This window comes from Candoia aspera, chromosome 4, assembly GCF_035149785.1.
Source record: "Candoia aspera isolate rCanAsp1 chromosome 4, rCanAsp1.hap2, whole genome shotgun sequence".
Taxonomy (NCBI): domain Eukaryota; kingdom Metazoa; phylum Chordata; class Lepidosauria; order Squamata; family Boidae; genus Candoia; species Candoia aspera.
In genome coordinates this window covers 2359357-2384528 of record NC_086156.1, presented here as the reverse complement: position 1 = coordinate 2384528, position 25172 = coordinate 2359357, and the positions used below count along the sequence as shown (strand labels likewise).

At 51.2% G+C, this 25172-nt stretch overlaps 1 protein-coding gene across 2 annotated transcripts in view; it reads left to right on the top strand.

Annotated features, from left to right (window-relative positions):
* NBEAL2 (neurobeachin like 2) overlaps positions 1–25172 on the top strand; it is a 126704-nt gene that overhangs the window by 79732 nt on the left and 21800 nt on the right. For both annotated transcript variants that reach the window (XM_063303265.1, XM_063303264.1), the window contains 17 exons: positions 622–704; positions 850–942; positions 1170–1341; positions 1690–1823; positions 2185–2344; positions 3541–3643; positions 4912–5065; positions 5616–5774; positions 6811–6970; positions 8047–8132; positions 9197–9928; positions 11598–11776; positions 12661–12820; positions 13368–13505; positions 14881–15186; positions 17058–17207; positions 18921–19078. In XM_063303265.1, coding sequence (XP_063159335.1) covers positions 622–704; positions 850–942; positions 1170–1341; positions 1690–1823; positions 2185–2344; positions 3541–3643; positions 4912–5065; positions 5616–5774; positions 6811–6970; positions 8047–8132; positions 9197–9928; positions 11598–11776; positions 12661–12820; positions 13368–13505; positions 14881–15186; positions 17058–17207; positions 18921–19078 — 3127 coding nt within the window. The remainder of the gene's footprint in view (positions 1–621; positions 705–849; positions 943–1169; positions 1342–1689; positions 1824–2184; positions 2345–3540; positions 3644–4911; positions 5066–5615; positions 5775–6810; positions 6971–8046; positions 8133–9196; positions 9929–11597; positions 11777–12660; positions 12821–13367; positions 13506–14880; positions 15187–17057; positions 17208–18920; positions 19079–25172) is intronic.

Here is a 25172-nt window from a genome sequence, read left to right as displayed (position 1 = left end):
CTGGAGAAGATGTCTTCTGGCCTTTTGCTTCCTCCTTAGCTTTCTTACTGTCTCTCTTGAATGGTGTGTAAATGTGGTTTATCTCCATGAGTCCATTTGATTTGTCTGAATGCCAGGCTTCCAGCACTTCCCTAGCACTTTTGGATTTGGCTTGGTCTAGGATGCTCACAGTTTCCCACCTGAAACTGTGGTTGAGTCTGTCCACGTGTGGTGAGATTAGGGGGTTCTCATCGTGTCTTCTGACTGCCAGTGGGTGTTCCTGGATGCGCTCTGCTAGCCTTCTGCCTGTCTGTCCTACAGAGTGGCCTTGACGGTCCTTGCACTGTATGTTGTAGATGGCTCCTGGTTTTTGCTTCTTGGGCTACTGATCCTGGCTACTGATCTTGGGCTACTGGACTTGGCCAGTTTGGGATGGGGGCATTTGTGGCATGGACAGAGCAGCACAAGAACGAGGAGGGAAGCAGGAGAATGGCACGTGTCTGGGTAGCCTGATGAAAGACCATTTGCCCTTGTCCATGGCTTTCCCTGCAAGGATGTGGTCTTGCGTGCTCAGCTGACCATCTGAGCTGGAGGACACCAAGTCTGCCTCTGACCACCGCCCTCTTTCCTTCGCTCCTGCAGGTCCAAATATTGCATCACCATTTAAGCCAGAGGGAGATTTTTGGGAGCTCAGTAGCAAACTGCTTTTGTATTATACGCCTCAGGTAAGACAGAAGCCCTTTTGCTGCAAACCTGGGATTGGCCTCCTCCAGGAACTGTAGCGACCTAGCCTGATCACAGGACCGTGTTAGGACATCCTCAGAGCTAGTGTTCAAAATTGGCTTTCTCTCCCTTCTGTGATTTCTCTAGGCCTGCAAAAGCAACATCTGTCTGGATCTCTCTCCAAACCACAACTTCGATGGGAGGCTGACAGGGCATCACGTGGTGAACTGGGATGTTAAGGTAGGTGGGAACCCATACCACGTCTTTGAGGAACCCATCTTGGCTGTCAGGAGGACATTGTTCCCAGCTTCTCTCTCTGACCTGCTTGCTCCCCTGTAGGACCAAGCTAGGTCTCCACGGACGTTCTGCCACCACCACCCCTTAGAAAAAGCCAAAGGGTGGGGCCTTGTGGGGGCCACTGTGTGATGATTCTCATTCCATGAAGCTTTGTTTTGGGTTCTGTGCAGGATGTGATCAACTGTGTTGGCGGGATGGGAGCCCTCCTCCCGTTACTGGACCAGGTAGCATCTCAGAAGGAAGAAGGCAAAAATAGCCAGGAGATCCATGACTTGGTGGGCCCGGAGTTGACCTCTTCGCGGAGTGCCCAGGGCTTGCTCATTCCCCTGGGAAAATCTTCAGGTTATAAAAGTCTGCATTTTATGGGGACTGACATGGGGGACAGTTTGCATAAGAAGAACCCTTCTAGAATTCCTTGCTGATCTTTCGATCGGGCAAAGGGAAGGTCTTTCTGGACTTCACACAGTACATTTAATCCAGAGGAAGACCAATTTACTTTCAGACAAGTGTTTCTCAAACTCGGCGACTTTAAGAGGTGGGGACTTCAACTCCCAGAATTCCCCAGCAGCCAAGGCGTTGAAGTCCCCACCTCTTAAAGTCGCCGAGTTTGAGAAACGCTGTTTGGGACGGTGTGTGAGATTATGAAGGTGGTTTCCATGTGGGTTTTAAAATGGGGGTTTCCATCTCCAGAGGGCAGGCTGGAGAAAAACGGAGTGGCTGCCTTTTTACTCCTGGTGAAGAACTTTCTCCATGGTCATCAGGTCAATCAAGAGAGCTTGGTCCAGGGCCATGGCCCTGCCATCATCGGAGCCCTGCTCCAGAAGGTGAGCTTTTCCATGCCACTCAGCTGTTTTGCCTTTTCCACTTAAAATCCACGCACGAAAGGGCTACAAGCGGTCCTTTGTGAAGGCAGAGGAGTTTCTTGACCCCTGTTCCAACAGGACAGCTGGTCCCGTACTGATGTGCAGGACTTTGATTCCTGTTCAACCTCGGCTGGAATGATGGTGTGGTAGTCCAGAGCATCAGTGTCTCGATGCCGAATCCCACAGGGTTGGGGCTGGACAAGTGGGAGGGGCCTTGGTGGATGATGGGAAGAAGCCACAGGGGCTCTGCTCTTGAGAAAGGATCTGGGTCAGGATGTGGAGGGTGCTGTCTTCATGCGGATCTTCCCTCCATGCCCTGCAGGTCTCCAGCCAGGCAATGGACATGAATGTCCTTGTGGCCTCCCAGGTGCTGATGGAGCAAGTGGCCTCAGAGGGGCACAGCCTCTTGCTGCATCTCCTCTACCAGTCCCTGCTCTTCGACTTCCGCATCTGGACCAACAGTGACTTTGCTGTCCGGCTGGGTAAGGGCAGAATGGCCTAGATAGAGAGATGGAAATGTGGGTCCTTCTGGAGCAGTGTTTCTCAACCTCGGCCACTTTAAGGCATGTGCACTTCAATTCCCAGAATTCCCCAGCCAGCCATGCTGGCTGGGGAATTCTGGGAGTTGAAGTCCACACGCCTTAAAGTGGCCGAGGTTGAGAAACCATGTTCTGGAAGGTGGGAAACGCTTTTCTCCACATTTGGGGCATCATCCCGGCAAGTGGTGTAAGTTTACCGAATTCACGGTAGATTACATGCACCGGTTTTCTTTCCATGCAAGGAAAGAGAACTTGCTTTCAAGGGCTCTTTCCAAGGAGAAAACCACGGGGTGAACGTCTCCTGAATGGACCATGATGTCCTTTCGCTTCCAGAGCAATCAATGGGCTGATTCCTGTGGATGGGCGTCCTTTCATTGGACAAGCTGCCCCATTTCCATTATATTTCAAGGGAGATGTAGGGGGAGCCCTGTGACTGTCATTTCTAAGGGGAACCCCTGCCTTGAAAATTGGGTGGGCAATTTCTGGTGCCTGAGGAGATTCAGAGAAGCCATCATCCCAATTTCTCTGCTCCCAAACTGGATGGATTCTTTCAGAAGGCCCCCATGCCTGGCTCTCCCATGACATGATTAAAGGTGAACTCAGCAATGGGGAAGCCAATCCAAGCTCCCCAATCTTTAGAAAGCCATACAGGTAGTCCTCGACTTACGGCCATTCATTTAGTGACTGTTTGAAATTGTGACAGCACTGAAATAAGTAACTTACAACCGGTCCTCGCACTTATGACCGTTGCAGCGTTCCCCCCCAGTCACATGATCAAAATTCGAGCACTTGGCAAACCAGCATGTATTTGTGATGGTTGCAGCGGCTGGTGGTCATGTGATTGCCATTTGCGACCTTCCCAGCTGGCTTCTGACAGGCAAAATCAATGGGGGAAGCCAGCTTTGCTTAACAGCCACGATTTACTTACTGAGCATGGCAAAAAAGGTCGTAAAATCGGATGTGGTTGCGTGAGGCCTCACTTAATGACTTTATCGCTTAGCAACTGAAGTTTTGGTCCCAATTATGGTCGTAAGTCAAGGACACAAGGGATTGAAATAGCAGCCTGATCAAACTAAGATTAGCAAGTGTGCCCCAGCTTTGCCTGGTTTTCTTCCTCATCTTGTCCTCCTTCTTGATAGGTCACATCCAGTACCTGTCGGGCATAATTAAGGACCACAAGCAAAGGATACGGAAGAAATACGGGGTGCAGTACATCCTAGATTCTATCCGGACATATTATGGGTGAGTTAAGAGAACATCGGAAAGTCCTTCCTGTTTGGCCCCTAGTCAAGGTGTCCTGTCCAGTAATGGCCAACCAGATGCCCTTGTTCCTTTTCCTTCGTTCTCCATCGTGGCTAGTGGCCCTTGATTAACCAGGCAAGAACACACACACCCTAAAATGAGGAGAATCCTAAAATTGCTGTTGAACAGATATATACTGTTCCTTCTGTAGCTCAGGATAAATTACAGAATAAATCCTTCAGAACGCCTGCTCTGTCAATTAACTTCAGCTCATCGCCAGAGAAAGACTGCGGAATGGAGAACATGTATTCAGAGCCATCCAAGAATCTCTTCTTAGCCCCAAAATGAGAGGTCGGCATGGGAACAGTGTCAACAAGCTCTCTGGGATTGTGTAGCAATCCAAATCAGAGACTAACCCGACTGTCTGGGTAGCAGATGGCCTTGAAGGAAGTCCCTTTGGGGTGCCTCTGGGGAAGCAGATGAGCTGTGCTCACAGCCGTGGGCCAGATATGGGCTTGGATGCAAAAATGCCAGTGTAGAGGCAGGATGTACAGGCTGTCCAGTAGTTGTGATACACTGAGTATTCCCAGAATGGAAGCCGTGAAATGAGGGTTCTTCAAGAATGAGGAGGGAAGTTGGAAGTTCAAAGAAGCATCTGATGGACTGTTTCTCTGGGTGCCCATATTCTTTCCACATTTTTCCCTTCTGGACAGCGCTATCTGGGATTCTGCTATCTCCAAAGCTCACGCAGAATCCTGCAAAAGCATCAGCCCATGCTGAGAAGAATAGGGCTACTTAGGTGAAGAATTATAGGTAGTCCTCGACTTACGGCCATGAGCTTAGCGACTGTTCAAAGTTACAACAGCGCTGAACAAAGGGTCTTGCAACCAGTCCTCACATTTATGACCCGTGATCAGAATTCGAGCACCTGGCAACTGGAATGTATTTACGATGGTTGTAGCGTCCCAGGGTCACGTGATTGCCATTTGAGACCTGGCGAAAAAGGTCGTAAAATCAGGCGCGACTCACTTAAGAACCACCTCACTTAGTGATGGAAGTTCTGGTCCCAATTGTAGTCATAAGTTGAGGACTACCTGTGGAAGTTAGACCAATGAAGAGGGCCCATCTTTGTTAAGTCCACCCGCTTATGCATGATTACAATGGATGTCCATGTACTGGTGGCCTTTACGGGGCCAACTGGACCACCAGCCCAGGCTGATCACCCAAGGCAGCTCTACTATGACCCTCTTCCTGCTTCCTTTCCTCAGAACTTACAAGGAGAAGCCCATTGCTACTGATGACCTCCGGACAGTGCAAACATCCCTCTTCAGCCTGATCAAAGACTTCTTCGGCAGGAACATCACCCGTGATGAGATGCAAAGCACCATGAGCTATCTGGCAGCTGTAAACAACGAGCACCAGGTAGGCTTGGGGACAGAGTAACAAGCTTGCAGAAAAGGGCTGGAGAATACTGGGGTGCCCAGATGGGTTGATTGATGCATTGCTGTCCCTCTCGTTCCCAGACAAGTAAGCCTGCTTGCTCAACCTGGCATCTTCCAGATGCGTCGGACTTCATCTCCCAGAATTCCCCTCTTGCACAGCCAAAGGCTGGGAATGTTGGGAGATGAAGTCAGTCCTGCCTTAGAAAGTTCCATATCGAAGGAGAGCGCTCTGGAGTATGGATTCCGGCACTGGGGTCCTGGTTTTCCGGGTTTACTATAAGGAGCGTTCAAATCCCAGATCTCAGATCTACCATGGGAAGAACTTAAGCATAAAAAAGTTAAGCTGATTAGCTGTGGGTAACATGTAGTGCGGCCTAACACGCTGTTTCCCAGATGTGCAAAGGCCCATCCAGAACAAACAAAGATGCAACTGCATTGAGATTCTGAGATCAGAGGGCAACTTTGAAAAGGAAGGGTCTGCCTGGGTTTGGAACAGCAGCAGTGTCCCTCACCTGGTGTGTGTCTTGCAGGTGTGTGGGGTGCTGGAGGTCATCCACAGCCTGCAGAAGAGCTCCCCCTGCCAGGAGCAGCTCTTCACTTTCCTATTTGAGCCGGGAAACGTGGAGATCCTGTTCTCGCTGCTCATCCAGAGGAAGTTCTCCGACGACGTGCGGGAGAGAATCTTCAAGGTGGGAACCCTCCCCCAGCAGCTCTGCGTTTCTCCCTGGGAGTCTGCCGTCCGCAGTGGAAACTGCTGGGTCCAGCTGGACCTTCTCTGCTGATGGCCCCGGGGACTGAAGGGTCTCCTACGCTTCTCAGCGGGCAGGTTGGGATTGTGTGTGTACGTGCAGGGCTGAGGACATAAGCACGGTCCCAGCGGTGTGTGGACAAGGCTCTGATTCTTGTCCCTGGGCAGGGATATCTCCAAAATCCACAGAATCACCCTAAATTTTATGGCAGATGCACAGCTAAAAACAGCATCACTGCTCTTCATACCATTTCAAGGGAACTTCCTGGTATTTCAGACAGCTTTTCCCAGCCTAGTGACCTCCAGTGATGTTGCTCTACAATTCTCATCATGCACAGCCAGCTGCCAGGGTGGGTGTGATGGGAGTTGTAATCCAGCACGTCCAAAGCATTACAGGTAGTCCTCGACTTACAACCACGATTGGGACCGGAACTTCCATCGCTAAGTGAGGTGGTTGTTAAGTGAGTTGTGCCAATTTTACAACTCTTTTTTGCCACTGTCATTAAGCAATCACCATGGTTGTTAAGTGAATCACTTGGTCATTAAGTGAATCCAGCTTCACTCATTGACTTTTCTTGTTGGAAGCCAGGTGGGAAGGTTGTTGGAAAAAGTGACTTATGACCGGTCCTTGCACTTACAACTGTCACAGCGTCCCTGCGGTCATGTGATCAAAATCCAGCTGCTTGGCAACTGGCATCTATTTACGATGGTCGCAGTGTCATGTGACTCAGGATGCTGCAACCGTTGTAAATACGTGCCAGTTGCTAAGCGGCTGGATTTTGATCACATGACCACAGGGACGCTGTGACAGTTGTAAGTGCAAGGACCGGTCATAAGTCACTTTTTCCAGCACCATCATAACTTGGGACAGTCACTAAATGGATGGTCGTAAGTCGAGGACTACCTGTATAACCAATGCGTTATAGCCATGTCCCAGGTGAGAATCCAGTGCAAACAACACAGTCTTTTTTGCACAGATTTTGTACAAGTTGCTGAAGTACGAGAAGGTGCACGAACGGAGCAAGCACCGCCTGAAGCTGAAGGACATCGGTTACCATGGCTTCATCTCACACCTGACCGACATCCCTGTTTCCATACTGTTCTTCCGGTGCCTTTTGGAGCAAGTCCTCGGAGCAGGTAGCTGCCAGGGGCCCCTCTTAGTTTCTCTGCTGGCTTGGGGGTCTGGAAGCGGAACTCAGAGCTCAGAAGAGCTTCACAAGGATCATCATCAGAAGACACGGTCCCACCAAAACCCCACTGTCCATTATTCTCCCTCCATACATCCCACCCGGTTAATTATGAATGCCGTGTATCATTCTTGGCAAAATGCAAGACGTTGTACCTTTGCTCCTGACCTTCCATATCTCGGAGCTTCGTAGCCTTCTCTTAACATGATGGGCTGCTTCAGATCAGCTTTGGAGCGTGTGTCTAGAAGGAAACTGTGCAGGGAATTGACTGAGCTCCATGCCTGCTCTGTAGCAGGAGCCGGCAGTTGAAAGTTTGCACCTTCCCTGCGTTTTCCTTGAGCGGCCTGGTTTGCAGATGAGAGGACAGTGGTTGTCCAAGTGCATAGCCCTCCGAGCTAGAAGGAAAGCAGCTGAAGTTGACAATTTTCTCAATGCGGGTAGAGGGAACGTACGGCAGAAATACATCAGCACAAGTGAGATATATGCACCCAAGTGTGTCTGGGCTCCTACAGTATGCTAGGCTGCCCCAAAATCTGGTTCTTTCTGGTTCAAGCCTGGGTTGGAAGCTCAGCCATTGCCTTAGCATATTGCGGTGTTTCTCAACCTTGGCCGCTTGAAGGTGTGTGGACTTCAACTCCCAGAATTCCCCAGCCAGCTTCTGGAAGTTGAAGTCCACACACCTTCAAGCGGCCAAGGTTGAGAAACACTGGTATATTGTATTCATCAGAGCATCAAGTTGAGTTCTGAGACTGAGCACAGCAGTTTTGCGGGGTTTAGCATGTTGTATGAAGCCAGCTGCTGCACATCGGCCACTGTGGATACATCTTCCTGTGCTGATTGGTGAACGTGCAGGAAATTACCTGGGCTTGCCTGTTACCTGCATGGTAGCATCCACTCGGGACTTCCATGTTCCTTGTAGTAGCTCTCCCTGAATGTGCATGGAAGAGGGGTGAAACCGTTAGCGCCCCTGCCCTTCTTTTTGCTGTAAGCAAGAATCTGTTTTGCTCTTTGTTTTCTTATTCCCAGATTCCCCAAACTACAAGGACTTGATGGCCGTAGTTTACCTCTCCCACCGGGCAGATCTGACAGTCAGGCTGGACATCTGCAGGAAGGTATGCGGGAACCATGACTCAGAACCTCTTGGCTCAACGAGAGCGAAAGAGCTGATTGCACTGAAGCCTTGGAGGTTGTTTTGTTGGCCTGGTGGCCTAAGGGTCAGGCTTCCCTGGACAGGTTGATTTGGAAAAGGCACAAGTGGCATTCAGGGTCTCGAGCTTCTGCTTGGTAGATTTACTGGAGGAAAAACGAATGAAGCCGTGATGAAAGAATTCCAGTGACTGCTATGTCTCAAAGGCAAGCCCTGTTTATAGTGAAACCCAAGTTTACATTCTTGGGCCTTTTCCTTCCACCTGTGTGGTGGAACAAGTGCAAAGCCACTCTCTCTGGGTGGGAAGGATGGCTTCCACCTCAATGTGGTGATTGACTAGTTTGATACCAGGCTGAGACCTGCCCCTCCGCCCCCACCACAGGATCATCTAATGCAGGGTTCCTCAACCTTGGCAACTCTAAGCTGTGCGGACTTCAACTCCCAGAATTCTGGGAGTTGAAGTCCACACAGCTTAGAGTTGCCAAGGTTGAGGAACTCTGATCTAATCTGATTTGCAGTCTTCTCCGATCTGGCAGCTAAGGCTGGCTGGCAATTCTTGGAGCCCCCAGGTCTGGTACCGCTTGGGCAGAGGGTCGTGATCCCCACTCTGCTGTCCAAAGTGTCTCAGTGTGGCCATTTCTAACTTGGTCTCTCCAGATGTGTTGGACTGTAGTGCCCATCGTTCCCAACCAGAACCACTGCATCTGGAGGCAGCCAGACTAGGGAATTGGGTGTTATTCTATAAGACATTTCCAGGAGGGTGGGGGAATAGCCTAGTAACAGAACATGTAGACGGTCCCCGATTCGTTTTTCTACGAGAAAACCCCTCTCTGAAATTTTGGAGATCTGTTCCTGGTGAGGGCCAAGGGTGCCGGATGAGGAGAACCCAGGCTGACGGTCTGCACGGCCGATGGCCTCTTTTCCCTCTTAAAACGTTGGGCCTGTTCCAGGGTTGCCGTGGAGGGGCTGCAGGACCTCGTGTGGCTTGTGGGCAGATCCTTGATGCCTTTCGATTTCTCCCCCGGCCAGCTCTTCCACCTGATTTACTCCCAGCACGACATGGTGAAGCAGCTGGCCAAGCTGGCAGGCTGGCAGGACACCCTCACCAAGCTCTACGTCAAGGAGTCCTACGAGTCCCGCCAGCACAGCCTGTCAAGCTCAGCCAATGGCAGCAACGGTGTGGATCTCTTGAAGCTTTCGGAGCAGTCGAGCCTGGACAGAGGGAGAGAGCTGGTGGGGTCCACGAGTCCCTCGGCCGCTGACCTGCAGGACTTGGATGTGTTCCTCCCCCTGGGCTTCGAAGCCTCAGACCCCGAGCTTTTGGAAGGCTTCTCGGACCTGTCCGTGTCCCCCACCAACCAGAGGAGCAGAGTCTTCCAGTCTTACGCCTTCAAATCCTTCGACTCCTTAGATCTTGCCAGCCATTCGTCCTCCTCCAACCTCACGGACCTCCCTGGGCAGGGAGAGGCCCACGCGGGAGGGACCCTCCCAGCTGACCGAGCCTACCACCCGCTCTCTCCCTTCTGCACGTCGCCCTTCGACCTTGGCTTGGACTTGGGCAGCAGCAGCTCCACAGCCACCTTGGAAAGCGGCAACCAGACGCCCCTCAGCCTTCCAGGGACCCCGTCGCCTTTGGAGAACTTCAAGCCGTTCCCGGGGACGAGGGCTCGGAAGAGCAGCAGCCTCTCAAACGTGCTGGATGAGACCAGCTACCAAGAAACCCTGCCCAGTGACAGCACCTCCAACACAAGTAACCCTCAGGTGAGCTTCCTCAGCCCCTCGTTCTGGAAACCAAGGTGGAGCCTCAGCTGGGATGTCTTGACGTCAGCAGAGGTCTCCGTTTTCTTCCAGATGTGGCTCCTCTCTTGCCAGCGCAAGGTCACCATACCAGTGCGGTTAGGCAAAATCGGTCCTACTTATTAGAGAAAACAGAGCTGTGCAAGGGGTGGTTGGATCCCTGTAGGTTCTGTATTGGCAGCCCAAGTTTGGTAAACATTACTGGTAGTCCTCACTTAATGGCCAGAATTTTGGTTGCTAAGCGAAGTGGTCATTAAGCAAATCCATCCTGATTTTATGACCTTTTTTGCGGCAGTCGTTAAGCAAATCACCGCAGGCATTAAGCGAACCATGTGGTCGTTAAGCATATCACACTGTTGCCCATTGATTTTGCTTGCCGGAAGCCAGCGGGAAGGTCAAAACTTATGATCATGTGACCACAGGACGCTGTAACGGTCATAAATGTGAACCGGTTGCCAAGCGCCCGAATCGTGATCGCATGACTGTGGGGATGCTGCGACAGTTGTAAGTGTGAGGGCTGGTTGTAAATCGTTTTTTCAGCACCGTCGTAAGTCTGAACCATCACTAAACGAATGGTTGTTAAGCGAAGACTACCTGTGTGTCAAGAATGAGAGAGATTAAATGTGAGCCTGAAAATCCTAGCAGGGAAGCATTCTGGGGTTCAAAGCTGGTAGGATGCTCTACTAGCAGAGCAAAAGATGTAGACAAATAGTCCAGAATCAAAAGCAGAAGAGAACACACTTAACACGTAAATAAAAAGCAAAGGGACAAGAAGTGCGATCAGGGTCCAGGAGTTGTGTGGTTAGTCAAGATTCAGGAGACTGAGCAGCCACGTGAAGTCAAATCCAGGATAAGGGTGGGCCTTCCAAGAGTTTTAACAAGGTTTAGAGTCAAGGGACAAGGTCAGCTTTCACAAACATTTCAGCATTTGAGATCTCCCAGGCAGTGAAGTTGGACTGCCCAAAGGGGCTCCCTGGGAGTGACAGCCTACTTTTAAGAGGTTCTCCAAGCAAACTGGAACTCTTTCGCCCCTCTGCTCTATGACTGTTGACACGCTGACGTCCACAGTCTCGTGGGCTTGCACGTCTCTGTTGCAGCGGCAGAGCCCCGCAGTAGAAAGTCAGGGGCGGGGGAGGACAGCTCCAGCAAGGTCTCCTTGCACCCTGGGTCGCCTACCCGACTGTTTATCCTGCTCCTGTCCTCTGCCTCTCCTCAGAAGAGGACTTGTCCCGGGCGATCAGAAGACAGGCTTCACTGGAGTCAAGCAACCGAGTAAAGTTTTAGAATCAAGACGCCAGGCAACTTTTGGGCTCTGGCTTACGACAGTGTAGCCTGCCATAAACGAGAGCGCAAAATTATTTAAAACTTACTGCATCACCAGTACGTATCAGGTGTATCAGGATAACCCAAGCAAAAGAAGAGAGTTGTGGGCCCTAGAAGCCTGTTAGAACATGACAGTAAACAAGAAGGCAGCTTAGGGCTGTGACATCTCTTGCAGCTCTGTTGCAAAGGGGCATCTTTCTCAGGGTGAGGCAGGTGTGGCAGGTGTGTCCCCCCCTGCCCTGAAGCACCTTTGGGGTCTCCAACCCAAGGCATGGCACCACCATCATCTCATTGCCTTCCCACCCCGTAGCAAACTCCCGAGGAAGAGCTCTGCAATTTGCTGACCAACATCATCTTCTCGGTCACCTGGCGGGGAGTGGAGGGCTGGGATGACGTGGCTTGGAAGGAGCGAGGACAGGTCTTCTCCATCCTCACCAAGCTGGGCTCCGCCTGCGAGCTGGTCCGCCCTCCTGATGAGATCAAGCGCAGGTAAGAGGAGCAGACGCTGTGGAGGGTGGCAGCGGAAGCCACCGGGGTCTTGCGCAGTAAACCCTGGTTCCACCCACCATCCTATGTCTTGGCCAGTGGGACTCCTGGGCTATGGGGCACAGTTCTCCTGAGGACTTCAGGGCTGTTCAGCAGAGTGCAGTTCAATGGGCTGTATCTACACCGGCAAGGAGGGCTCTGGAGATACTGCTGCCGCAATAGAGAGCGTCCTGTCAAAGCAAGAGTGGAAAGCTTGTGGGTGCCATGCGTTCCGCCCCATGCCCCTTTTGTGGACCCCCCAAAGCACATCCACAGTGGGGAGGCCAGAGGGCTTTCTCATGGGGGAACCGGGAAAACCAGGCCCCCATTTTGCTCTTTTAAGGCCCAACTCTCAACCCTCCCCACTGGAAACCTTGGCCCCATCCCCTCTATCATTCACTTTCCTGGGGCCCTTGGAAGCCAGGCCATATTGTTAAAAGAGTGCAGCCCTGCTCCTCCCAAAATGGTTGCCCATCCCTCTGCCGAAGGGACGAGGTTTGAAGAAGGAGAGGGCTTTGGACCCTCTTCACGGGTGGGATTTGAGAGAAAGGGAACCATGATCTTGTAGGACCGAGAGGCTGATGGAGATGGCCAGAAGCTCATTTCTTAGGCTCCAGCTAGGATATGTGGCTGGCTGGCTGCATCTGTGATTTATGGCTTCGTTTGAACACACGGAATGTCCATGCATGAACACGGCTGCGTTTTAATAGATGAGCACGAGGGCCGTAAACAGAGCGGGAAGTGGCCTTCCGGCCGATCCCTGTCCACCACCCATTTGCAGCCTGTCCCTTTCCTCTGTGTCACTCGAAGCGTCCTGCCCCCTCTCCCACCCCTCATGTCGCCCCCAGTCTTCTGGAGATGATGATGGAATCCGCCCTGACGGACCTGAAGGAGACCACGCCGGCCCTGTTGCCGAGCCTCACCCAGAATGCACTGAAGCTGCTTCACCTCCTGCAGGACTTCTTGTTCTCGGAGGGTCACAACAACCAGGCCCTGTGGAGCGAGAAGGTGGGTGGCTTGGCAGCAGCGGAGCATGACCCTCAGTGGGAGAAGTTCTGCTGAGGCTGAGAAAGAAGAGTTTGGAGTGGTTTGCCTGCAGGCATTTCGTGACCCGAGCGGGCAGCATCATCCGTGCCAGGGAGGGTGGGCTTTGCTCCCTGTTTACATGCAGTCGCTGGCCCTGCCTGTGATGATGGGGGTGTGGTTTTCTCCTTGGTAGTTCTTCAATTACGGTTTTATTTTCAGTTGTTTGTTTGTCTGCTTGGTAGTTCCTTGATTGGGGTATTGTTTTCTGCTTGATTGATTGCCTGGCGTTAATCCCTGCTTATCTGCATGTTGATTGCTGGCGAAGAGGTGTTCTGATCTTTTTGTTTCCTTCTTAGCTTTTTAAAAATTATTGTTATTACTTATTACCATTCTTTTGAGGGTTGTGTAAATGCGGTTTATCTCTATGTGGTGTGTAAATGTGGTTGGTGTGTAAATGTGGTTTGTGTGGTGTGTAAATGCGGTTGGCTCTTTCCCTTGACCCGCTGGTTGTCCTGTCTTTGGGCCCTAGATTTACGAGGGTGCCAACAGCCTGCTAGATAAGTTGGGTGTCTGGTACCACTTGGCCAACGGGACTTCGGACTTGAAGGAGATGGCTCAAATCGGCCTGCGGGTGCTGATCGGATACATCATGCTGGAAGATGTGCAGGTGAGTCCCAGGACCCCTGTGCAGCCTGTTCCTGCACATGGGCAATCCCAACGTTGCTTTCCCCACGTTGATTATTGACTATGTGCCAGGAAGTCAGCATCAGCTTTTAAGGACCACATAGATACAGGTAGCCATGATGTACAACCATTCATTTAGCGACTGTTCAAAGTTACTGGAAAAAGTGACTTGTGACCTGTCCTCGCACTTAAGACCATCGCGGTGTCCCTGCGGTCACGTGATCAAAATTCAGGTGCTTAGCGCCTGGCATGTACATATGACAGTTGCAGTGTCCTGGGGTCACGTGATCACCATTTGCAGCCTTCCCAGCCAGCTTCCCGCAACCAAAGTCAGTGGAGGGACCCGGATTCACTTAATGCCATGTGATTTGCTTAACGACCATGGCAAAAAAGGTCTTAGGATCAGGCATGACTCACTTAATGAGTGCCTCGCTTAGCAATGGAAGTTCCAGTCCCAATTGTGGTCGTAAATCGAGGACTACCTGTGCACCTTTTCCAGGATGATCTGACCCCCAACCTGGCTCTTCCGGTCTTCCTGTGGGGTACCCATTGCCCCTGCCGCTAGGTTCCTGGGGTCCACGGATGCACAGGCACATGGCCGGGCACATTTTAGAGTTAGCAAGTCCTCCAGATCTTGGACGTCTGCATGTTTTGGAGTTAGCCAATCCCGCAGAGCAGAGGCCTGGGCACTTGCTAACTCCAAAATGTGCACCGATGCCCAGGACCTGCCAGATTTGCTAACTCCAAAACATTCACAGATATTGTCATGAGTACAGATGGTGAGCAGGAGGGGGCCCCTATCCAGGGCGGAAAACACATGCATAGTTTAGAGACTTTGAGCTGTCCTTCAAGGAAACCCAGAACGAACCCGCCTTGAGTTTTGGGGTTTATCTGCCTGGGTTTTCCCACACCCCTTCAGTTTGGTAGGATTTTCTGTCTCCTGTAGCAGTTAAATAAAACACTAGAGACTTTCTCCTCGTCTTGGCATGGTCCTTGCTTAAATCAGGACATCAGTCCTACCAAACTGAAGAAGCGTGGGAAACCCAGACAGATAAACCCCAAAACTCAAGGCAGGTCTGTTCTGGGTTTCTTTGAATGACAGCTCAAAGTCTCTAAACTACGCATGCGTTTCTCCCCCGGAAAGGAGCCTCCTCCTGCTCACCATCTGTACTCAGGACAGATATCCAAGCCCTGCTGTGTATCAGCGTGGCTCCAGGTGGCTCAGGAAGGTTCTGATTTTGGTGCCTGTCACTGGTTCTGCCTCCTTCCTGGCTCTTCCCAAATTCTGCCTCTGGGGCTTTCAGTTCTTCAGTGTGGGTTCTCCCTCCTCTGCCCTATCTCTCCTTTTTTCCTCCCAGCTGCAGTCCTTGGCCTACGTGAAGCTCCATGGCCTTCTCCAGACAGCTTCAGCCCCCAAGAAGGAGGAAGCCTGCTACCTGCTGGGCAAACTGGAGACGCCCCTCCGGGCCTCCCTGCACACCAAGTCGGAGACCTTCTCCCGGCTGGTGCCCATCATCCGTACCTTGATGGACCAGTGCTACGACACCTTGCAGCTGCAGCACTTCCTGCCATCCCTGCCCCCCACCAACGGCAGCCCCACTTTTTACGAAGACTTCCAGGTGTTTTGCACCCACCCCGAGTGGCTCGCCTTCATTAAGAAGCAGGTAAGCCCACCTGCCCCACCTCCTAAGCCGGCAGAAGGGGACAGAGGCCATTTGGAGCAACCCTCGGCCCCCTTGTTGCTCCATTCCTCTTTTGCACCTTTCGGCCTGGCTGATATATCGCAGGACTAAAGATGGAGGAGATCTTCCAGGCCATCTAGTCCAACCCTGGATTCAGTGCAGGAATAATCCAAATTAAAGCATCTTCAAGAGGGGCTGCCAACCTCTGCTTGACAGCAACCAATTGTGGAGCCCCTGGTGCTCTCTGAGCTTGGTGGTTGGCTGGCAGATGTTTCACGACCCAACTAGCTAACATCCTCAGTGTGATGATGGTGCGCCGCACAATGTTGTTACTAGTTGGGTCATGAAATGTCTGCCAGCCAGCAACCAAGGACTTCACAGTTCAACCCTGAGCTGCATCCATTATCTTCTCTGGGAGCACCCAATTACAGGAAACCCACATTCTCCCTGCATTGCTGGTTTCATGCCGAGATGCTGCGAAGTTGGTTCTAACATTGAATCAGAACCTCCTTAATCTACTACTTAGATACAACATTTGGTGTCCTGCACTCTAGGATGAAAAATCAGTGCGGACCTTCTTCTCTATATTTGTTCTCTTACCGGGTCAAAAACATGTCCACCTCATTCAGTCTCTCCTCACAGGACCACCATTTCTCAACCCTAATCGTCCTCATGGCTCTTCTCTGAATTAGTCTGCTTAAATCCTTCTTAAATGCAAGGCCCAGAATTTGGCATTTTTGAAATGTCTCCCCTTCGGTCTTCCCCCTTCTCAGAATTTCTCCAGATTTTCTCCAATCCAGACTCCCCAGTGACTGAACTCAAACCTTGTTGCCAGTGGATTGGTATTAAGGGTACCAGAACACAAACAGAGGCCTCGGAAGTGACAGAAAGGGAAGAGGAAGATAATGGGGCTGATGAGTAATCAGATTAACTATATTTAATTTAGCTTAGTTTCCGTGTAAAGGTAAAGGTTTCCCTTGACATGAAGTCCAGTCGTGCCCGACTCTAGGGGGCGGTGCTCATCTCTGTTTCAAAGCCGAAGAGCTGGCGTTTGTCCAAAGACACTTCCTCCGTGGTCATGTGGCCGATGTGACTAAACGGAACACCGTTACCCGCCCGCCAATTACCTATTAATCGACTCACATTTGCATGTTTTCAAACTGCTAGGTGGGCAGGAGCTGGGACTAGCCACGGGAGCTCACCCCGTCACGCGGATTCGAACTGCCGAACTTCCGATCGGCAAGCTCAGCAGCTCAGCGGTTCAACCCGCAGCGCCACCACATCCCATAGCTTCTGTGTACACAAACCAAAATCAAATCAAGAAGCTTCACCCAGTCAGCAGCGGGGCAACATAAAGCTTCTTTCCATTACTGTGATGTTGACCCAATGATGCTTGGATGACGCTGCAAGATGCAATCAATAAATTAATAATAAATAAACGGAATAAGGATGTGGCTTTAGTTTTTAGTCCCCTGAGTAAATTTGCTGCCCTTCTTTGCACCCTTTTCAAACTGGGGTGCCCGGAACTGGATACAGGACTTGAGGTGGCTCTCCACAAAGTAGAAGTTGAGCCAGGCGGCTTGAGCAAGTCAGCCAAGCTGGAGATCTGCCCGGGACGTTTGTGTGTTGCTGTTATTTCTCGCCTGTGTGATACACATGTGTACTTCCTGTAGCTGCGTGCAAAACGTTGCTTGGGGGTAGAATGTTTCGAGAACGCTGGAATGCTCCAGTGGAACTGGGAACGTTTTGCTGCTCCCCAGAACCTTCCGTTTCCAAAATTTTAAGTCTTGCGCGCCCCTCGCGTCCCCTTGCTGCCCTCCTGAGTGATTTTCCCCGCTGGGTCTCCCTCCCAGGTACAGCCCACCATGGCCCAGTTTGAAATGGACACGTTTGGCAAGAGCCACGACCACATGTCTAATTTTTGGAACTCCTGCTACGACGCGCTGATGAGCAGCAATCAGAGGAGGGAGAAGGAGAAAGCCGAGAGCCGGAGGAAGTTCCAGGTAGGTGGATGGTGGGCTGCTGGGTCCTTTGCCCATCGAATCTGGGCTGCGCCATCAGGCAGATGGCCCAGACCCTTGAGCCTCCATTTCATTTAAAATCAGATGCCTGTTCTCCCTGGATTACAATTCCCATCATTCTCAGCTGGCCTGGCCTTTCTCATGCAAGCTGGAAGGCATGAGGCGGGGGAAGGCGAGACTTTGCACCCGTTTATAATTTAGTAATATACAGGTGGTCCTCGACTTACGACCACAGTTGGGACCAGAATTTCTGTTGTAAGCCATTGCGGTCATAAGTCGAGTCACCACGTGACTGGACCTGATTTTACGATCATTTTTACAGTGGTTGGTAAGTGAATCATTGCAGCTGTTAAGTGAATCCAGCTTCCCAATAAACATCTTTTGCTGGAAACTGGCACGGAAGGTCACAAATCTCAATCACATGACTGAAGAACACTGCAACCGGTCATAAATGCGAGCCGGTTGCCAAGCACCTGAATTGCAATCATGTGACCGCGTGGTACCACGGTCATAAGTGTGAGGACAGCACTTTTTCCGAGGCTGTCATAACTTAACAACCACAATTAGGACTGAAATTTCCAACCCGTCGTTAAACAAACAGTCGTAAGTCAAGGACTACCTGTATTATCATCATGATAATTGGTTATTAATTTTTTGCCTTTTGATCCCACTGCTGAGGGCAGCTTCCAAGAGGGGGGTCTCACCTCATTTTATCCTCCCAACCACAGCCCTGTTAGGTAGACCGGGCTGAGCAGGGACCATTGGTTCCAAGTTACGCAGTGAATTCCATGGTGAAGCTGGATCTCCCTGATCTGGGGTGGGGGGGGGCATCTACCCCCCAATTTCATTTTTTGCAACTGTCTGGAGCCTTGGTAAGATAGCACTGTCGAAATTAAGCAGCAAGTCATCACACAGCGCCCAGGTCCTCCTCATTTGGGGCAGGAAAGAATGTGAAACTGGCATGTTACACCCCAAATATTCTTTCACCTATCTAAGAGAAGTTTAAGCAAGAAAGACAGAGGGAGGGAAGATCAAAATCCCTCCTCCCTCTCTCTCTCTCTCTCTATATATATATATATATATATTTTATTGAAAGCTTTAACAGCCGTAATAAGAACTAATACAAACTAAAGTAGAGCAGAGAAAACGAAGAGAGAGAGAAATAAAAGAACAAGCTAAAAGTGCACTAAGGAAAAAAAGGAGAAGAAAGTAGAAAAAAGCGGAAGACACAAAGAAGTGCCTTCCAGTATTCTTCACAGCAGTTCTAAGTACCGTTCTGTGTTAGCCCCTCCCTCTCAAGCGACATCGTGATCTCTTCTTCCCATAACCTGTCCTGTCTAACCACCAAAGCCATACGTCCCGAGTTCATTCTTCCTTCACCTTTACGCAAGACGTCCGTAAGGGGTTCCCAGTCACCAATAAATGTAGGTCTTGTCCTTTCTCGGATCACAGGAGTCGGTCTGCCCACCTCGGCGAGTGCCGTCAATTTCACCGGCCCTGGCGGGCGATGCCAAATCTTCCCATCTTTGTGCGTACAGCAGTGATCACGGACTGAAATAATCCTCCGTGGCTTTTTTCTGTTTATCCACCGGATCGGCTTTTTTGGCTAATGGAGCATCTCCCCGTTCCCTTCCCTTCGTCGCCCCCCTCCCCTTATTTCCACCCCCCTCCCTCCCCTGCTTTTTTTCCCCTCAGGAACTCATCCTGGAGCCCGTGATGAAGAGGGCAAAGTACGAGAACATCCGGCACACGAATATGCTCAAGCAAGTCAACCACCATCACAACACCGTCTTGAAGCAATGGCGGGCCCTGGAGCGCCTGCTGACTTCTCAGCGCTCGGCCTGGGCTGACCGGTAGGTGTCTGCCTTTAAAAAAATTGTAAAGTAGGTACAATCCAAACCTTCTTTTTTCATTCTTCCTGTAATGATTGCCCTAGCCCCAAATACTCAGACTCACAAGAGGATGCTGAATGAAATCTGATTTATTAAAGTACTAGAGACAAATACAGAGAAAGCTGAGAATGAGCAAAAGCGCGCCAAATACAAACTTAAACCCTTGCTTCAAACGTATCCCGCCTCCCTCGTAACAGCCCCGCCCGGCACAGGTGCTAGCAATCGTCAGAGTTGCTAGCCTGGGAAAGTAACCTTGAGCGCAGTAGATAATACAAAAACATTCCAAAGCAAAGCCAAAAGATAATCGTTCCCATCCTCCCTAGACAACTGAAACACGCATCCAATTAATGACATGCGAAACGTTACGATGCATCAAAGACATTGAAACGGCGCACATGACATACCGCCTCCCTAAAAATACCCCTAGGGACCAGGTTTCGAGGGATAAGCGGAGTGGAAACGGGCCACTAGAACCGGGGAAGCCACATCTGGTGCAGCGACCCACTCAGGATGAGGGAAATGTTTCCAACGAACTAAATATTGCAAAGTATTGCGAAGGCGTCTAGAGTCGAGGATTTCTTTAACTTCGAAGTGTTGCTGACCATCAATCATGATGGGGGTGGGGGGTGGAGGTTGCCGATGCCAGCGATCAGAAGGAATAGTCGGTTTGAGTAAGCTGCAATGAAAAACAGGGTGTAAGCGTTTCAGGTTATGAGGCAAGTCAAGTTTAAAAGTCACAGGGTTAATCTGAGCAACGATCGGGAAAGGACCCACAAACTTAGGTGCCAGTTTCTTTGAAGGTTGTGCAGATTTGATAAACTTGGTAGAAAGGTAAACCGAGTCCCCAACTTGGAATGCAGGGTGTGGGGCACGCTTCCGATCAGCATAGAGTTTATAATCTGCTTGTGCATCAGCCAATGCCTGTTGAATCATTGGCCAAGAGTCAGCGAGTTGTGTTGACCAATCATCTGTAGTGACTGCACTGGCAGGAGGTTGTGGGAGATCAGTGATAGGTACAAAGTCTTTACCCAGAGCCACTCGAAACGGAGTTTGTCCAGTGCTTTGATGCACTGCATTGTTGTAAGCCACTTCAGCAAATGGTAAGAGGTCTACCCAATTGTCCTGCTGATAATTCACAAAAGCGCGCAGGTATTGCTCCAGAGTAGAGTTAACAGCCTCAGTGGCCCCGTCCGTCTGAGGATGCCAAGCCGTGGACAGGGCTTGCTTCGTGCCTAACAGCTTGAGAAAAGCCCGCCAAAACTGTGAGGTAAATTGTGTACCCCTGTCCGAAATCAAGCGGGAGGGACATCCGTGTAGCCTGTACACGTGTACAAGGAACAGGCGGGCCAATTGACGTGCTGACGGAATGGACACGCAAGGAATAAAGTGAGCTTGTTTGGAAAAATAGTCTTTGACCACCCAAATGACCGTTTTGCGTTGGCTGGGTGGAAGCTCTACAATAAAGTCCATGGAAATTTCTTCCCAAGGGGAAGAGGGGGTTGCTACCGGCTGCAGCAGTCCCTGGGGTTTGCCCACCTTGCGCTTGGACATTGCACAGACAGTGCATGAAGCAATGTAGTCTTTGACATCTTTGCGTAATGTGGGCCACCAGAATTGCCTCCGAACGAGGTGCAGGGTTTTCACAAACCCAAAGTGACCTGCGAGTTTGTCATCGTGGGAACGTGTTAACACATCTTTCCTGAGGGTTTCAGGAACGTAGAGGCGGTCGGATTTCCAAGCGAAGCCTCTGTCAAAAGTAACAGTATCTTTATTCGCAAGCAACCAAGTATCAGTTTTTAGCTCTTTTAGAAACTTTTGTTGCAATTGGGAGGGAATTGACAAAGTGCTTGGCTGAGCAGCGCTTGTGGTAGGCGGTTGCTGTGCGCGTGTTTGGCTTCGCGTCACAGCCTGCATGCCCAATTGGGGCGCCGTCCAGAGGGTGCTCACCACATCTGGCGCCGCCCCAGAATCCTGAGGTTGCCGGGACAAGGCATCAGCCAAGAAGTTCTTTTTCCCTGGAATAAATTTGAACTGAAAGTTGAAGCGATTGAAAAATTGAGCCCAACGAACCTGTTTAGGGCTCAGTTTTCGAGGGGTACTAAGAGCCTCCAAGTTTTTATGATCAGTCCAGACCTCAAAGGGATGATTTGCCCCTTCCAATAGATGCCGCCAAGCTTCTAATGCAGCTTTCACTGCAAATGCCTCCTTTTCCCAAACATGCCAGCGTCTCTCAGTCTCGGAGAATTTGCGGGATAGATAGGCACAGGGTTTGAGGCATCCTGCCTCATCTTTTTGCATCAATAATGCCCCAATAGAATAATCGGAGGCATCTGCCTGTACCACGAAAGGCTTGGAGGGATCAGGATGTTGTAGAATGGGCTCTTTGACGAACGCTGCTTTCAGCCGCTCAAACGCCGTTTGACAAGCGGGCGTCCACCTCAACAGCGCTCCGGGATTTTTGACTCTCCTAGTATCTCCCACCCCTTTTGTTCGAAGCAGCTCCGTTAGGGGCAAGGCAATCTCAGCGAACCCCCTGATGAACAATCTGTAGTAGTTGCTGAACCCCAAGAAACTTTGAAGTTGCCTGCGGGTGCGGGGACTCTCCCAGTCCATGATAGCCTGCACCTTGGCAGGGTCCATTTCTATACCTTTATCAGAAATCCTATACCCCAAGTAGTCAATTTGGGTCTGATGAAAGGCACATTTTGATAGCTTTGCATACAATTCAGCAGATCTGAGTTTACACAAGACTTTCTTTACCAGAGCTACATGCTCTTTCATGGTTTCCGTATAAATCAATACATCATCCAAATACACCAATACACCTTTAAACAGATGTTCATGCAAAACTTCATTGATTAATTGCATAAATACCCCAGGGGCCCCAGCCAACCCAAACGGCAACACCTTATACTGGAAGGCTCCCAACGGGCAATTGAATGCAGTTTTCCACTCATCACCCTCCTTGATTCGTACACGATAGTAGGCTTCTCTTAAATCCAGTTTAGAGAAGATCTTGCCCTTGGCCAGATGTGACAACATGTCCTTTATCAATGGCAAGGGATATTTGTTGGAAATTGAGACGGCATTTAATCCGCGGAAATCCGTACAAAGTCTCAATGTGCCGTCCTTTTTTGGGCGAAAAAGAACCGGCGCCCCCACGGGTGAATTCGCCGGCTCAATAAATCCGCGCTCCAAATTTTTGTCCACAAATTCCCTCAACAGGGTCAGTTCCTTTTGCGTCATGGAATAAATTTTTGGTTTAGGCAATTGAGTGTTGGGTAGCAGTTCTATGGCACAGTCCGTTTTTCGATGGGGAGGCAACTGGTCAGCTTCCTTTTCACCAAATACATCAGCAAACATCCTGTACTCAGCCGGCAAGCCTTCCAGAGGAGAGGCCGGGTAAGGCGGAGTCGCAGCTGCCGCAACCCCCACCATCTCCTCTGGGGCACCCTTCCCCTCTGCCGCTTGATAAAATCCATCCCTAAACGTGATAGTTCGGTAGACCCAGTTTATTTGGGGATTTTGCTGCACCAACCAGGGTACCCCCAACACCACCAATGGTCCCCCAACCGGAGCCACTACAAAAGATAACCCTTCCTGGTGACTGCCCAGTTGCAAGGCTACATGCCCTGTAAAATGGGTGACCGGTTTGCCCCCTGCCACGGACCCATCCAATTGAGTAAAAGCGATGGGTCGCTGTAAAGGGAACGTGGGGAGCTCCAAAGCTGCCACCACGTCGGGGTGCATAAGACACCGGGAACACCCCGAATCAATCATGGCCCATACTTCCACAGTCTTGGATTGGGAGCCCAATTTCAATTTCACCATGAGTATGCGGTAAGTGCCACTCACCGATGGAGGCTCGCGCCCGTCCTCTACCACCTGCCCAGCGGCGCCCTTTAGAGCAGGTGGCTGGCGTTTCCCGCCGGCTGCGGGATTTCGGTCTCCCCCTCAATTTCGAAGAACATCACATCGTCTCCCTCGGTTTCAGCCACCGCAGCTTTCTGTTTCCTCGGCAATGCAGGGGACTTTCCTGGCGGTTTTCCGGGCCGTTCCTCTACCTTCGCTTTTGGGCATGCTGCCACTCGATGCCCCTCCTTACCACATCTCAGACACAAGCCTTTTGCGTATCGCTTCTCCCGCTCCTCGTCCCAGGGTCGTTGTCCCGGTTTCCCCCCGGTGGTCGATGGGCGGCTGGGCTTCACCTCCCGCCCCGACTTGGCGGTCTTCCGCTGGGCAAAGATCTCCTGGGCATGTTCAGCCCTCCCCGCCAGCAGGATCCACTCATACAGCGTGTATGGGTCGTCCCTCCCCAGGGACCAGCGTAGCACTTCTGTATTCAAGCCATCCTTGAAGAGCTCGATAATGGTTGCTTGGGACCAGTCATCCACCTTCCCAGCTAGCGCTTTAAACTCCAAAGCATAATCGGCCACTGATCTGAACCCCTGCTTGAGTTCCTTCAGGGCTCGCTTTGCTCTCTCCTTTGCTAAGGGGTCCTCGAAGTGTTGCTTCAACGCCCCGAGGAACTCCTCGAGACTTTCCAGTTCAGGCGCCTCCGACTGGCACATCTGGACATACCAGTCTGCCGCCCTCCCCTTCAGTTTGGTGGCAATGGTGATGATCCTTGCCTTTTCCGATTGGAAAAACGCCCCCCATTCTTCCATGTAGGCTTTCGCGTTCGTCAGGAAGAACGAGAGTTTGGTCGGATCCCCATCAAACTTGACAGGGAAGTCTCGCATGCCGCCTCCCGCCGCGCTGCGCCCCACCACCGGTGCTGCCGCGGCTCGTGTTTCCCTGGCTCGGGGCGGTACGGGGCCCCGGGGCGATCGCCGTTCCGGGGACAGCCCCTGGGAAGAGGGGGTTGAATGCCTTTGGCTTGATTCTTCTCGGACCTCTCGCAACGAGGTCACATCCAAGCTCAGCTGTTTCAATATAGCTTCCAACGAATCCATTTTGGACTCCAACACTCGGATCCGATCCGGAGTGGGTGAGCCCTCCGTTGGCTGCACCTGCACCACGTTGGGGGATAATGGGTATCTCTGCCTCCAGGAGGGACCCCCCGTTGCCGTGGCATCTCCTTGTGTCTCATCCCAGGTGAGCAGCTCGCCCGGCGAAGTTACGGTGGTCTCTGGGGCCGTTTTCAGCCCCCCGGCTTCACTCTCCGACTCGGAGCTCGCCTCCTCTCGGATGGCTGACAGCTCCCCACCCTGGGACGGTCGGCCGGACTGCCTCACGGTCGAGTCCGGTTCCCCTTCCTCCATCATCATGATGTCGGGTTCAGTCATCGCGGGCTCTCTCCCTCACAGGGTTAGACGCTTGTCTTTCCTGGACAGGGGCCAGCGGATTTAGGAACTTAGATTCTCAGCTTTATGTAATGATTGCCCTAGCCCCAAATACTCAGACTCACAAGAGGATGCTGAATGAAATCTGATTTATTAAAGTACTAGAGACAAATACAGAGAAAGCTGAGAATGAGCAAAAGCGCGCCAAATACAAACTTAAACCCTTGCTTCAAACGTATCCCGCCTCCCTCGTAACAGCCCCGCCCGGCACAGGTGCTAGCAATCGTCAGAGTTGCTAGCCTGGGAAAGTAACCTTGAGCGCAGTAGATAATACAAAAACATTCCAAAGCAAAGCCAAAAGATAATCGTTCCCATCCTCCCTAGACAACTGAAACACGCATCCAATTAATGACATGCGAAACGTTACGATGCATCAAAGACATTGAAACGGCGCACATGACACTTCCCTTTTAATGAGTGAAGTATAACCAACCCAAACCCCCGCAAAGTGGTAATAAAGGTTTTTTTTAACCCATTCAAGCGTATCCGATTTTCAGAGGTTGCCTGGACAAGTCCCTGCGGTTTTCTTGGCAGGTTTTCCAGAAATGGTTTGCCATTGTTTCCTTCCTAGGGCTGAGAGAGAGTGGCTGGCCCACGGTTACCCAGCTGGCTTTGTGCCCAAGGTGGGACTGGAACTCACAGTCTCCCGGTTTCTAGCCTGGTGCCTTAACCACGACACCAAACTGGCTCTAATGATGCAGTAAGAAATG